We start from the raw sequence: 14,544 nt of genomic DNA on the forward strand, positions 1-14,544 counted from the left end.
TAGATGAAATTAGATTTCACTCTTTTAATGGATGTAGGCCCAGACGAAGTCAATAAAAGTTTAGTTTTTCAAATAATTTCAGCAGTGAAACATTTTATCCAATTACTATAACTCTAGACAAAAATAATGCTAATTAGTACATTTAATAAAGTAAAACATTAGCTCTTAAATCTGTTATTGGCCTAGAAATAAATTTTACTACAGTTATAAAGAATGCAGAGCTTCTGAAAGTAGCCCGAGAGGAAAAAGGTAGTAATTATCTGAAATGCTTACTTACTTACACAAATGGCTGAATTCTGAATATGTCGTGTGGTTCAGACAATTAGAAATTATGTGGGAAGAAATGGAGTACAGTCAGAAGAGGTAGAGAGACATTATAAAAACAGAAGAACAGAATTCAGAAGTTATTAAAGAGTGATTTCAAAACTATATATTAAGAAAAAAAAATCAAAAATTTCTTGTTGGGGCCTTTGGTACTTTCATAAAGAATCTGACATTTGGATATATATGCAGAGAAAAATTACACTTTTTTAAAATTTTTGTCTTTTAAATGTCACCCTTTTTCAGTTTAAAACTTTTTATATTACATATGCACTCATCGATTTTGCTACAAAAAAGGCTCAAATCTTCTGCAGGTATGTAAGTAAATAAATCACAATCAAGGTAGGAAGTGATTAGACAGCTGCTTATGTAATTCTCCCTTTGAAAGATGCATATAATGAAGGATGATTTTCTCAAGTACTTGCTACAGGACTGTTATCTTGCTCTCCAGAAAACAAACAACCTGTGGTAAATAGCTTTTGATTTAAACTAAATTGCTTCAGACATCTTCTACAATTCTCCGGAAGTTCTGTCACATTATCATTAAACAGGAACTCTTAAAATTTCACGCTGTTCGTTTTACTAGGGGTCTGAGCTCCAAGTAGCTTGGAACTTCCAATTTCATTTTTACAATGAATTCTAGTGTGTTTTTTTAATGCAGAGGATATAGGAAAAAAAAAAACCAACATATTACTAGCCATTCTCCTACAGAGCAACTGATATTTTTTCATATCAACAGAAGCAATCGATCTTGTAAAAAGTGTCAGATGAGAAAGGCCAATAGCAGCAGGCTCCTAGCTGCCTATTAACACATCTTTCCACAGTCAAATTGAAAGAGTTATGTGAAATTAAAAAGTTGATAAATATATTCAAATTAAGTGTTCTGTTTCGTATGTCCCAAAAATCTCGCATCATCTTTATAGACGGCTGAGAAAAAATATGTTCCTAAAGCTTACAAAAACAATTATCCATACTTGTTTCCTTTATCAATTAAAAAATAGGCAGCATAAAAATTCACCTGTAGCATCAAGACCCAGAGACTTCTTCTGAATAGAATGTATGATGGATGTACTCATCTTTTGATATATTTCCTCATAAAATTCTGTAACCATTGTTGATACCACAAATATTCTAAAACTAAAAACCAGGTTGATTTTAAGTAGATGGTAGAGATAGAAACTAAATGAGTACTAGAACATGTTACCAGTTTTATAGGTAATATATAATCAATATGAAAAAAAGGAGTACATTTTCCTTTTTTTTTTCTTTTAATTTTGAAAGGTGTTACAATGCAAATTTATCTCTCACTAAAACAGATCTCCTGACAATTAATTAGATTATGTTTCCATGTTCCGCGGACAAATATTTACAGACACATCATTTTTTGCTCTGCTACAAACACTATAGTTGAACTCTGGTTCAAATTCCCTAAAACGATGAGTAAATCCTCAAACTCACACTTAATCGTCTATGGCTTTTACTTCAGATGTTGCACCAAAATAAGCCAGAAAAGGTTTATGTGATATAGGAGAAGATGTATAATGACCAGAACATGAACTTATCTCCTGAATTGCCATATGGCCACTGTAAGTGATGCATTCATTTATATTCCTCTAGAAATAACTTGGATAGCAAGCTCAATGGTGAAACTGTTCATTTACTTACCATCTGGATATGACAAATGATAAATTGATCTTACTCCCATATCTGTATGATAGGAGATACTAGGAGACTTGATTTAAAAAAAAAAAAAAAAAAAAAAGTGTTTTAATTCTCAAAAACAGCACTCAACTTCATATCTTTAACATATTTTCCACCTGTAATTTTGGCAACTTCATAGTCTTTGCACACCAAAAGAGAAGGGCTGGCCTGTGCAATATTTTAAAGCTCTTCATAAAGTTTTTGGTAAGTGATTGTGTGTTGTAAGTCTTAGCACTATTACATTAACACCCCTAGGTTTTCTTACTCTCAGAAGAAAGTCATTTCTGATCTTTCTCAGTGGTGGCAACAAGTCTTGACAAAAGGCAATGTCACTTGAGAATATTTTCACTCCTGTCACTTCAGAGCATTGCAGGACTCTGTTTAAAGAGCTTGATAGGAGCACAACAAAATTAAGAAAGAAGAGTACCCTTAGATGTAGCTTACTTTTCTTGATTTTCCTGTCTTATATATGCCAATAATTTTTATGTCAGGCCAGAAATGAAATGGGATAACTTTGATTTTGCATTTACTATGCAGCTTTACTAACTACGAAGTAAGCATCAGAAAGAATTCCTATTCCATCTACGTTAGCTATCATACTCATGGGCACTCCTCAGAGTGTGACAGTTGATACTTTTGTGGAAATTTATGACTAACCAAGAAATAAACAAAGCCATTCATAGATGGAATCAAGGCAAACAGAAGATGACTATTTCTACTTGATAAGAACAAAAGGATGACTAGCAAGCTTATCTCAAATTTTGTTTGGAAGTTATTGTGGCTTTCTCAGTAAGCCAAAGAATACTTGAAAGGAAGACAAGACCAATATTTATCCTTTGAAGTGGGAAATTTTGGTCATGTTAGGATCCCTTTTTCAAATGCGATAAGGTAACTGATGTATTGAGAGATTAATTCACATGTAGAGCTGATACAATTGCATTTAAAAAAATCTTTTAATATTCATTTGAAGCCTGTGGCATTGGTCATTACAAAGAGAGGAACCTTAATACAGCAGCGATACACATGTAATCAAGTAAATTATGACAAAAGATTTCTATTTGAAGCATAGCATTGCATTGCTACAGCTGTGCATAACTAATTAGACAATCAGAAGTAGGACTCATTATGCAAAGTTACTCAACCATGTCCTGAAGTAATACCTTTGTGACATTTACTGTACTTCCCAGCACTTATTTGCATGTCAGGAAACAGTATCTTAGACTTGTTTTCCACAGGAAAGGTTTCAAAGCCTGAGAATTTCCTTTAAGGCTGGGTAAGAATCAACTGCTCTTCTAGGTGAAAAATAAAAATCAATTACTAAAACACAGATAGCATCCTTTAGACAGATAAGAAGGAATGCTTCCTTACAGTTCAGGCAGAAGGCCTGCATAACCAGCATCCTACCCATACTATCTTCAATTATTAATACTAACATAGAATTTTAAAAATCTGTTGATCTCCGGAGAACATTGCAGCTTGGAATAAAGCCTTTCACAGGGGATACAAGGTTAAAACATGGAAATTGAAGAGAGAATGTGTAAATCTAGGCACTTTAACTGAACTTAAATTGCTTGTCCGATCTCCTGACAAAATTACTTATTTACCCATGAAAGAAACAGCTTAAGAAGCCTGATGGCCGTTAGTATAACTTTGTGTCCATGTAACAGTGCAGTGAAAAGAGATAAAGAGATTTAAAACTGGTATTCGAGTATTTTTAGGTGTCATCAATTTGTCATATGCACAGGAAATTAATGATTTTCTCTTTCTTCTGATTGAATACAAGAGCAAAGCAAAGCAAAACTTTTTAACACCATCAGTAGCTACCCAATGAATACAGCGTGCTATAGTTAACCATAACTTATCTATCAGCTAATTTGTTTGCACTAGTATTTTAGCTGGATATCTCTTCAGAAATACTTGTGGAAAGAAGTACTAATTATAATGATAACATATTGTCAGGGAAAAAAAAAAAGAAAAAAAGAAATATCAGAAATATCTATTTTTGAAATAGAAGACATTTTACTAAATGTTAGTAAACCATATCATTTTTCCTTTATTTTGCTCAAATTAAATGTAAATAAAATTCTTAAAATTGAGAGAAAAAGTCGTAGAAGTAATACTAAATGAATATACAGTAACATCTTCAGAAACAGTGTCAGGAATCTGCTGTTCTAAATATCTCTACCAGGTACCCCAATAGGCTGGGTATGTTTTATGATATTTTCCTCTCTCATTGAGCTTGCCAGGCAGAGAGAGCCTATAAGCTATTTGGATGTACTGAAAGGTGTGCAAACAGGAGTATTTATGTTCACATGTCCACAGCTCTGGAGTTAGTATGTGCCACACCAGCTAGTGGAGAAAGTAAAGTGGGGAAAAGAAAAAGGAGATTTCAACATCTGTAGTACTCTCAAAGCTTTCTCTTGCTGGAGAGATCTTCAGACAACAGGCATAGTGCTGTGAAGCTATGTGACAAACGTACTCCTTGTCCTGGACTTATTTGAAGTCCAACATGAATCAGTTGACTATCAATTCATGAAAGGTTTGGGGCTGCTCAAGTGTATTTACTGTTATTAATATTGTTGTAACAGCACACCACTTGCCTGCAAGATAATGCAACTCCAGCTTTCTGAGGAAGTACTGCTACACCTGCCACATGCCTTTCATTTGCCCTTAAGTAGTCTGTTCACTGCAACGTGAGATCCAGAGAAAGATTTATTTCATTAGCATAACTCCTGTGATCTGTACACTAGCGGAGGTTCCTAGACAAAAATAACACTACAACAATCAGTCCAATAGTCAGAATTGCATAAAAAGCTTTTTAAACAAAATATTTTGCAGATGATTCATAAGTGTTAACCTACTTATGACAAGTCTTGATTACCTGATTACGTGCCACTGGGAGCAACCAAAAGAAAAAAACGCAGAAGAAAACAAAAAGTACATTAATTCTGCAATATGAATGTATTTGTTAAATGCACACAACTTTGACAAAATTTTCCACTCTCCCGTGACAATGGTGATGTTACAATTATAGATTTTTTTTTTCTAAAGAATACTTAATGTGATTAAGCCATTGCATACTGGGGCTATAATACTGCTTTATTTGCTGAGCTGAAAGAATTTGAGAACTAAAGGAGGCAATATGCAGCAGATTCCTGCACAAGAACTTCAAGAACTGTCTCAGTTATTCCTCCAGCATAGAATGCATCTCCAACAGTGTTATTCTGTGATGTCCATGAGACACTCAAGCAGTATACTACAGACAATTAAAATGAGGTTCTTTTAATCTATACAGTGGAAGAAGAGAGGGACTGGGACCTATTTTCATGAAATTCCAGCATGCTAATGGAGTAAAGAAAAACAAAAACAAAGAAAACCAACTTTGTGGAAGTCCATAAGGAACACATCCTAAGACATTCTCTAATTTGAATGGGTCAAAATGCAAAACTACAAAAATACAAAATATAAAAATAGGTCAACGAACAATAAAATGTAGTTCACTTTTTCATTTTGATATTTAAAACTGTTTGCTTCGCCAGTATTGAGAGTGACTTGAAAGGAAGAGTACATCAGGCTCTGTAAATAAGTCAGAATTGCTCTTAAAAACACAGCTGATGCACGGGGTTATAAACAATTGCCTGGGCTGCAAGAAAGCATATAATTATATCAGCATTGATAGGAGTAGTAATTAAAAAAAATCGTTTTGGAGTGTTCACTCTAAACCTGCTGTAGTGTAGCATCTCCTCAGGTACACAGTTGAAGCTGTTTGAAGGGCTGTATCAAAATCATACTGGCCCTAAAAAGCTAAGCAAAGCTGCATTACTTTCCTCCTTGGGGGAAGTTCACATTTTTGTTCTTAACATTGAACTTAAAGCTTTATTTGAGTGGTATGGTTAGATGGGACCTTACACAGTTGCAAGAAAGAAACAGAATGGAAACAAGAAGTGTAAATTTGGTGCAAGGCACCTTCTTAGCCTGTTCTCAACAGTAAAATAAATAAATAAATAAAAACATTAAAAATTTTCAAGGACTCCATCCTTTTATTTATTTTCATTTTCTACAGTTGTGAAAATAAAATATTAGAATTGTGGATCTAAAAAGCATGAAGTATTTAGAACTTTTCTATATCTTTTTAATTCTATCATACAAAAATTACTAACACATTTCTGATGAAAATAACTATTTCCCTTGCATGTTTGAATAAGCAGTTTCCCAGAAAAACCCTTGAATTTTCATGGTACAGCACAATACTCATGTGTCTGTTCCTCTAACGGTAGAGGATATAATGGTTGTTGCTTTTGTTTTTCATAGTATTGATGTATTTTCTCACAGTTTGTATTTTACATTATTCCCCAAACTGATTAGTAAAAATGTCATTGGGTTTTATTCAAATAATTAAAAGCATTTAGAGGAAAAGCCTAACTTGAATACTAATTTGCATGGAGAATACCTTGAATCCTGACAATCAAATGTGTTTTTCATAGTATTCTGCAATAATTTTGAATATCATCTTTCTGTCTGAAATACAAGAACTTTTCTGGTGAAGGTGCATCTGTTGCTAATCCTTAGCTGCCTGCCGTGCCTGAAGCTGTAGACTGTTAACCACAGATTTTAAAGTAATCACAAAACAATACAGAAATATTGATTTATGTTATTTTGCTTCATTTTTTTCCTAACTACTTGACAGCAAAGGGTCAAATAGAGTTCAGTTAGGTGCACTAAGTATCAGTACTAAATGATTCCTGCTCATCTCCCCTGGTGTCTCAGTGTGACCTTCAGCTGCTCATACATCTCCAAATTCTTATGACAACAGAACACAAAGCACTCAAACAGCATTCTTTTCATCTGTTCTAACACTTTTTTTCATGTCTTATGAAGTGAAGCTCCAATATCTTGCCACAACTTGGTATACATTTGAACTATCAGTTCTGCAACCAGCCTAGCAATTGGTTCATCATCAACATACCATTTTCAGTCTGCAGTTGTTAACCAAATGTTCTTCCAAACCATTGCCACTTGCTTAACATCTCTATCAAGCGTATCCTTGCCACAAAGTGTTAAGAGTTCAAAGGTCATCTGGATTCTTTCCACAAAATATAAGCAAAGAATTTCTGAAAGTGTTCTGTTCTTATACAGTTTACTTGCCTGCAAAACAAACTTGTCAAAATGCCACTTATCTACTTCAGCATCAATTTGTACTGAAATTCATTTCTTTCACTAACCACATCTTAAACTGACCTTATTCTGTTAGAGAAACTGTCTCAGTCCAATTACAAATCCCTTACTAACAGCTATTCTAATAACTTCAAACATTTAAGAAATTATTCATCGGATTTAGTAGACCCTTCAGATTACAAAAAATAATACTTCATTCCTTTTAATTTTTCTCCTAGTTTCTTGTTTATTACCATAAAAGAGGACAGTTATTTGAGGTTCTTCTCTGCTATCACAATTTTTTTTGCAGGTGGAAGTTTTGGAGATTTCCAAATAATTATGTATGCTAAAAAGCACCTTTCTGAAATGAGTATATGCATGTTATGTATTAACTTTAAAACAAATGTTCTTACTGATGCCCCTATCCTTGTTACATCTAAAGGATCAGCTGTAGTTCCATATTGTCTTATCTCAACATTCACTACTTACTTTCGACCATCCCACTTTGGCTGCAGACTGCTGTGCAAATATAAGGAATCACTGTATGCTTAAAAAAAACAAAGTAAAGCAAAGCCAGACTCTTAAGCTTACTTCCTTTTCATTACTATTATTAAGGACTACATTTAGCAGTCATGTTTGAAAGACTGAAATAGGACACTTTTTAAGATACAATAATTTTTGTGGGGGATAACAGCTGAGACCTAATAGTATGAATTTCCAACAGCAAATCTATCTATATACCATAATGCAAAATGATACACAAAAAACTTACTGACACCAGCACCTGCTGCCCTACGTTCAGTTAAGAGCATGTTACTTTCTTTGATTATAACACTCTTTTTTATGGGTTCTTAACTTTCTACAAAGTTTAACGTTTTCAGAAAGAGACAGTGCGAACTGTAATGGCCCCAGAGCAACCATTACAGCTGTCAGAGATATAAGTACTGTTAAACATTTAGCAAAAGTATTTACAAAATAGGATTAAAGAGACATTAGGATAGTCACTACAGACTATGGGGTGATTAAGCTACTCTCAAAAATCAAAGTCTTTCAATACTATGAAGTTGTCTGGTTCATAATGCTAAAATACATTCTTTTTTTAGTTTAATATTCTAATAACTACCTTTCCGTCTCTCCTGGCAGAAAGGAGAAACAGTAGGGAAAGATATAGTGCTGCTGGGAGCCTCTTCTGTGTGGTTTCTGGGATGTGGATAGTTTTATTGCCCCTTACTGTCATCATATTCATAATCTAATATTCCACCCATAAGAAATTAAGACATCTTCATGCAAACACAAGTCACAGTTTCAAATAGACCCATTCACAGCTGATAGAAAATTAGTTCCATATCACATTTACATTTTCATGTATGACTATGGCATTTTTACACAGGCATAATGTCAGAAAATTAAACATGAGTAAAATCAAATATTATTATCATTGGCAAGAAATGGTAAATGTGAGCTAGCAGCAGAATTGAAAATACCTCCTCAAGATCTCCTATGAGAGAATACTCTTTGCCAAGAAAAATGTCACAGTCCGGAATACAGTTCAAAACTTTAGTTTAATTATTGTAACAAAAACATTTATTTTGTTTTACTCTGCTTTAACATAGGAGGAAAAAAACCACACATTGGATATTTTATCCTTCTACTGCACCAGTTAATAAAACAGAAGAGCTTAGCATGATATTTGTATTGTAAATCCATGTCCAGAAATATCTGGAACTACCTAATAAAATAACCACTAAAAAAAAATGTTTGAATAAGCAGCTTTTCCAACAAGACTACACCTCTGTGCTCAACACTACCTTCAGAAATCTTTAAGTTGCTAAGCAGTACAAGCCAAAGCCTATCTTTTAGCATAATCACAGAAAAGCCAGAAAGCGAATGTTTGCAATATTTGCTGTAAAGAGTATGTATAGGAAAGAAAATAAGAGACTGTAAGAGACGATTTTAAATTACCTCTATTTTCACTCCAAATGTTATACTTAACATACGATAACCTCAGGAAGGCATTGTCTTCCTGGTGTTTCACAGTGTATCATACAACTGTGAATTAATCTAGGACTGATGGCTTTAAGAATCGTCACAAAACAGTGTGTAATTGCATGTAACAATATAAACAGTTATACTATGGACAGTCATGAAGATAAGAGTAAAATTAAGAAATGCTCAGCAGAGTTTTTACAGTCCTAACTTGAACCAAGTTTTCTCATTTTCAACTTGAAGAGGCAACACATAATCTATAATTTATACAAATAAAATCACTGAGTTCAAAATAGTATATTTTCTGAAAGTTACTTTCCAAAAGCACAGTCTCTCATGCCTGCACCAATTAATACTGATCAGTTCCTTGATCAAAGCAGAACCGTGTTTTTTTTAAGTACTATTACTGTTATTGGATAAGGATTATGCTGCATAACAAAGGCAGCATTGATGCCCTACTGTAGTGTGAAGTGAAACATACAGCTCAAACAAATATGCAATAAAAATAATTGTTTAAAGGTTCTGAGTTTTATTCCAAAAATAGTTTGCCTCATTTTGACAGTGTGTATCACATAGCTTGGTGGAGTCCAATCTTCCAGTATATAACAGCAAATGCTATGATGTATCTTGAAGATATTTATTCAGAATGCTTGGCCCCAGTGTATACTGCAACATGATCTGAATTCATCTATTTAATAGCACACTAAACGATGTAGGTAACAGATCAGTAATTCTTTTAAAACATTGCTATGGTGGACAAGGATTTCTACTTCATAGTCTGACAAAAATTAACCAATATAAAGTAATATTCAGTCAAGCAACTTCTAAACTTAACTTATTAAGGGGATATCAATTTTGAAAAATCTTACACATTTTGAGACATTTTCTACAATATATCAATATACTCTCTACAAATCACTTATACAATGCAAAATAAAATTCAGTTGAGGTGATTAGCAGTATGTCTATTAATTGTGATATTGCAGATATAAAAGGAACATACTTTAAGTTACTTGCCAGTTATATAATAGCTCATGCAGCTGGCATTACCATACAAATTGGTCTGAAAATCTTTTTCGTTATCCACTACAGTCCTACACATCAATATTAAAAAAAAAAAAAAAGCAGTAGTTGTTAGAGTAGGTCAGATACGTGTCTCTTGATCCACTCCAAAAGGGGTCAAATACCCAGTGAGCAGACAAAATTAAAGTCAGTAAAACTGGAAGATCCCAGTGAAGAGGAATTAATTTGACTCCCTTTGTAACTTTCATTTGATAGTTCAGAAGCATTTCAGGTCAATCATATTAATAGAGAGTAACTGAGTGAAAAGAAGTTAATGATGATCCAGAGCTAATTAGCATAACTACTTTCATTCCACCTCATATACAGAATCTGACTTTTTTGATCAATGATGGAAACTGGCAAATAACAAAAGGATGTCTGTGACAGTTCAGCAGTTTTTAGTGACAAGCCCAGACTCTATAATGAAAACCAAAAATATAAAGATGCATAGTACCTTAATAAGATTTAAAAGGGAAGACCAAAGCAAAATTTGAACAATATGGCTATTGACAAATAACATTATATTAGTTGGTACTTCTTTTTAAGGAAGCCTATCCTACTTCATTTCACTTCTATTTTTCACATCAGCAAAGTTTTCTGTAGATTATGCATTTCTGTCTCTCAAGGACAGAGAGGCTCAAAGATAGTAAGTCACTGAATATGAGAAAAATTTTAATAAGAATCAAAAATGAGGTTACTAGCTAAATGAATACAGTATCTGATATACTGGCACCTACAAAAATAATCCAAGTCTTTTAAATTATTAATTCTTCACAAATGGACCACGATTCAATCTGTGGGTCAGTATGCTACTGAAGTTATCATGATATACTTATTTTTCAACATTTCTTACTGCGTAAGAAATTCTGTTCTTATCTCAAACCCGCATTTGCTCAAATCTGGATACTTACATACAAGAAATTCAATTTGCAAACACATCCACTCATAACCAAGAAAGATCTATGTGTGTGTGTGTTAAGATTCAAGCACAATTGATTTACTACAAACAAAACATCTTTTGATGTAAGTTTTAATGAGGCTTATTTCTAGCCTCTGTTCACCTTGTCAACGAGTCTGAATATTACAAGAGATGTTTATACATTACCGTGTAATTAAACAACAGTCATGAATGATGCTGTCCTCCACAAATATACCACTCTCTTCATCTGTTTCAATAAGTCGACCAGCATGGTACCAATGTACTTGGGTAGTTTTGTCAACGTAGGTTGCAGTACACTGAAAGGGTAAGCGGTCTCCATGAAAAACCACTTGTCTTTGTGAGGGGATCAGCTCAAAAAGAGGAAGCTCCAGAGGTCCAGCTGCAGAGAAAGCCAAAAAATGTAAAGAGAAAAAAACTCTCAAAATTATTTTTTCCTCTTATGAATAAAGTGGACTAATTGCATAAAATTCTAGCTTTCTAGATCTTGTTATTAAAATACTAAGATAAAAATATATGCTCACATACTATCCACTTAACTCTGATGATGATGTCAATCCTAGGAATCAAATCTTTTATTAACATGAGAGCAGTGATTACAGGATTACTAGATTGTCTACAGAATGTATTTACAGAATAGTTAACGGTTGAGATTGGAAACAATATCTTGAGATCCTCCAGTCTCACCTTTTGCTCAAACCAAAATGTTTACTGCAGAGCTATACAGACAAAAATCAGTCTTCTGATTAAAAAAAAAATAAAAAAAATACACCTATCAATTCAGGCACAATTAACATTTACAAGACACTTCACTATCAGAGGATGAAATTGCCACTGAAAAATTCAGCCACTCCAGAGAGCCTAAACTATCTCATGTGCCTGGTATTTGGATACTGATAAGGCTAATAAGAGATAGTAAACTTTGCTCTCAAGTTCAACCATTATTTCTTATTTCATTGTCCCTTCTTCCTTCTGCCTCTTCCGCAAGTCATCTTCATGCTCTAGATGTTTATTCAAGATTAAATATTTATCTAAATCTCTATTTTACTATTTGATAGTGCAGTACGTTTCATCACCTTTTTTTCCTGAACTTTCTTTCTCCTGTCTTTCCCCCAAAAATACTCTCTCAGAATACTGTATATTCTTATTCTACTCAGAGTCTTATGAAAAACAACTGCTATCATCACGTACCCAAATTTGTAAGGTCAATTACAAAAAAATTAAAGAGCGTTTTAAGTTTGGAAGGTATATACATTTCTGAGACTACTGGAAATCTATTAGCTTCACAGCCTAAGCAGGAATTGAAGGCTACATCCCTTAATAATGAAATGGTATTTCTTCCTTTCACTATTTATTACTAGATTTTGAAGGAATCTGTTTCTGTAAAATATTTTCTATGCTTTGTTCGATAACATGATTTCTTTAAATTGACAGCAGATCATTGAAAAGGATCATTCTAGGAAAGGTATTGAAACAGACAGTCCACATCTAAAGGGAGAGCGGGAGATCATGATTCATAGGATAATAAGGAATAAAGGAAAACCATATCTTCTCTTCTTCTGATATAGACTCTTTAAATAGGAAAATTATCCCCTCTGATACTCTGTTATCATCATGTAAAAATTCTAGCAGCAATAAAAATTCTAAGGACTCAGATACTTGATTGTGGAAGATGCTACCATGGAGAACCTGTGTGATAATTTCTAAAACATACCTTTTTCACTTCAGCCTACAATACCAAAAGAATTGAATGAGTCTGGGTGACTTTTTAACTGTATTACTGCAATCTCATCTAAGCCACAATACCTGCCTACACTTCTGCATCTTGGAAACCCCTCTAAATAGATGAGAAAACTGAATTTTTAAGCTATACCCTCCTCCCCCTTATTTTTCTTCTGCTTTCATTTAAAGATGTCTCATCATTAATACCTATCCAGCCTACCGGGCTGTCAGTTGAAAGGTCACCCTTTCACATTTCCACCAGTAGTGAAAATCTCAACCATCTATTTTTCCAACAAATACTTTAACCTTTTTTTCCATTACACTGCTTAAAATCCTGTTTCCTGCAATATATATATACAGATGTACATAACCAGAACACAAGTCATAATCACTGATTCTAGCACTGCTAAAAATTGTAGATAACTGATAGAGTTTGTTCCTCCTTTACTCAGCACCCCACTGTAACACACTTCTTTATATCATTCAGATATTGTCTGTATTTAACTAGAACAGTTAAATTGTGAGATGTTGCGCTTATAAGTATAGCTTTGGGCTCTCAATACTTAGAGGGCATTTAAATGTTAAATAGCATGTTCATCACCTACTTTGAATAAACAGTGAGAGGGATCATTTCACTTTTTTCATAGAGAAGGAATGCTGGCCAGCATAATACGCAGGATTTGTGCATGAGTGAATTTGTGATACTGCTGCCTGGCAGTAGCACACAGAGGATTAAGGGACTAAGTGCTATCTACTAAAATGTTGTAAGCCTGCTGTGACTATAAAGGGCATGCTTCAGAGATCACTCCTTATTTGTGCATATATCTTCTGCTTGTGCCTGCATGGATACACTACTACAATTTCCTTGAAACATACTTAACATTTTTATACAAAGTTGGACTTCTAACTAAAAGAAGAGTAAGTAAACCAAATTACTACTCCATTCATAACAGTTACAGGCTTGGTGATTTACATTAGACATTTTTACTTGAAGACTGAGACTACCCCTGTCTCCAAAACACTACAATCGTTATTATGAAGTACAGAATATAAGCAAAGTTATTGTCTGCAGTCATAAACTAACAGACTGATCTGTTTATCCTGGTTACATTCAAATATCGCAAATGAAAGAAAATGAGAACAGAGTCCAGAAAATTAAACACACTGTCATAACTACAACTGCAGTATACAGAACTCACAGGAATCAAATACTTTTCATTAATACATCCCTCATTTTTAACTTGTCAATATTGTATTATGTCAAACATAAGTTGTTTTCTCAAGCAGTGAGTGACACATTGTGTTATGAGGCTACAAATTAGTAAGTGCAAACTAACCTATCAATATATCTTCAGTCAAACTATGTAAGTACTAACTTACTGTACTAACTGTACATTTGTCTATGCCATTATAGCTGGTTATCACTTTTCTGACTCAGCCCTGGGAGTCAGACCAAACTCAGAAATGGAGTATAGATGAACTATTCTATGCAGATTTTCAAAATTAACAAAGCAAATTAAACTTTTCTTTTTTCATTGCAGCATATCAAAATTACAAAAATTATTAGCATCAATGACATCAGTGATCTACTCATCTGCTCTTTCCTTACAAATCATACAAGTACCAACAAAGATGCAGAGTGAAGATAACATGCTTTGGTT

The 14,544-nt window shown here is 33.7% G+C and overlaps 1 protein-coding gene across 1 annotated transcript in view; it reads right to left on the bottom strand.

Annotated features, from left to right (window-relative positions):
* LOC100543833 (adhesion G protein-coupled receptor A3) overlaps positions 1-14,544 on the bottom strand; it is a 251,820-nt gene that overhangs the window by 118,141 nt on the left and 119,135 nt on the right. Inside the window, exon 7 of the mRNA XM_085229268.1 lies at positions 11,330-11,543. Within this exon, the coding sequence (XP_085085394.1) occupies positions 11,330-11,543 (214 nt within the window). The remainder of the gene's footprint in view (positions 1-11,329; positions 11,544-14,544) is intronic.

The sequence above is a fragment of the Meleagris gallopavo genome, chromosome 8 (assembly GCF_905368555.1).
Source record: "Meleagris gallopavo chromosome 8, MGAL_WU_HG_1.1, whole genome shotgun sequence".
In the NCBI taxonomy this organism is placed as follows: Eukaryota; Metazoa; Chordata; class Aves; order Galliformes; family Phasianidae; genus Meleagris; species Meleagris gallopavo.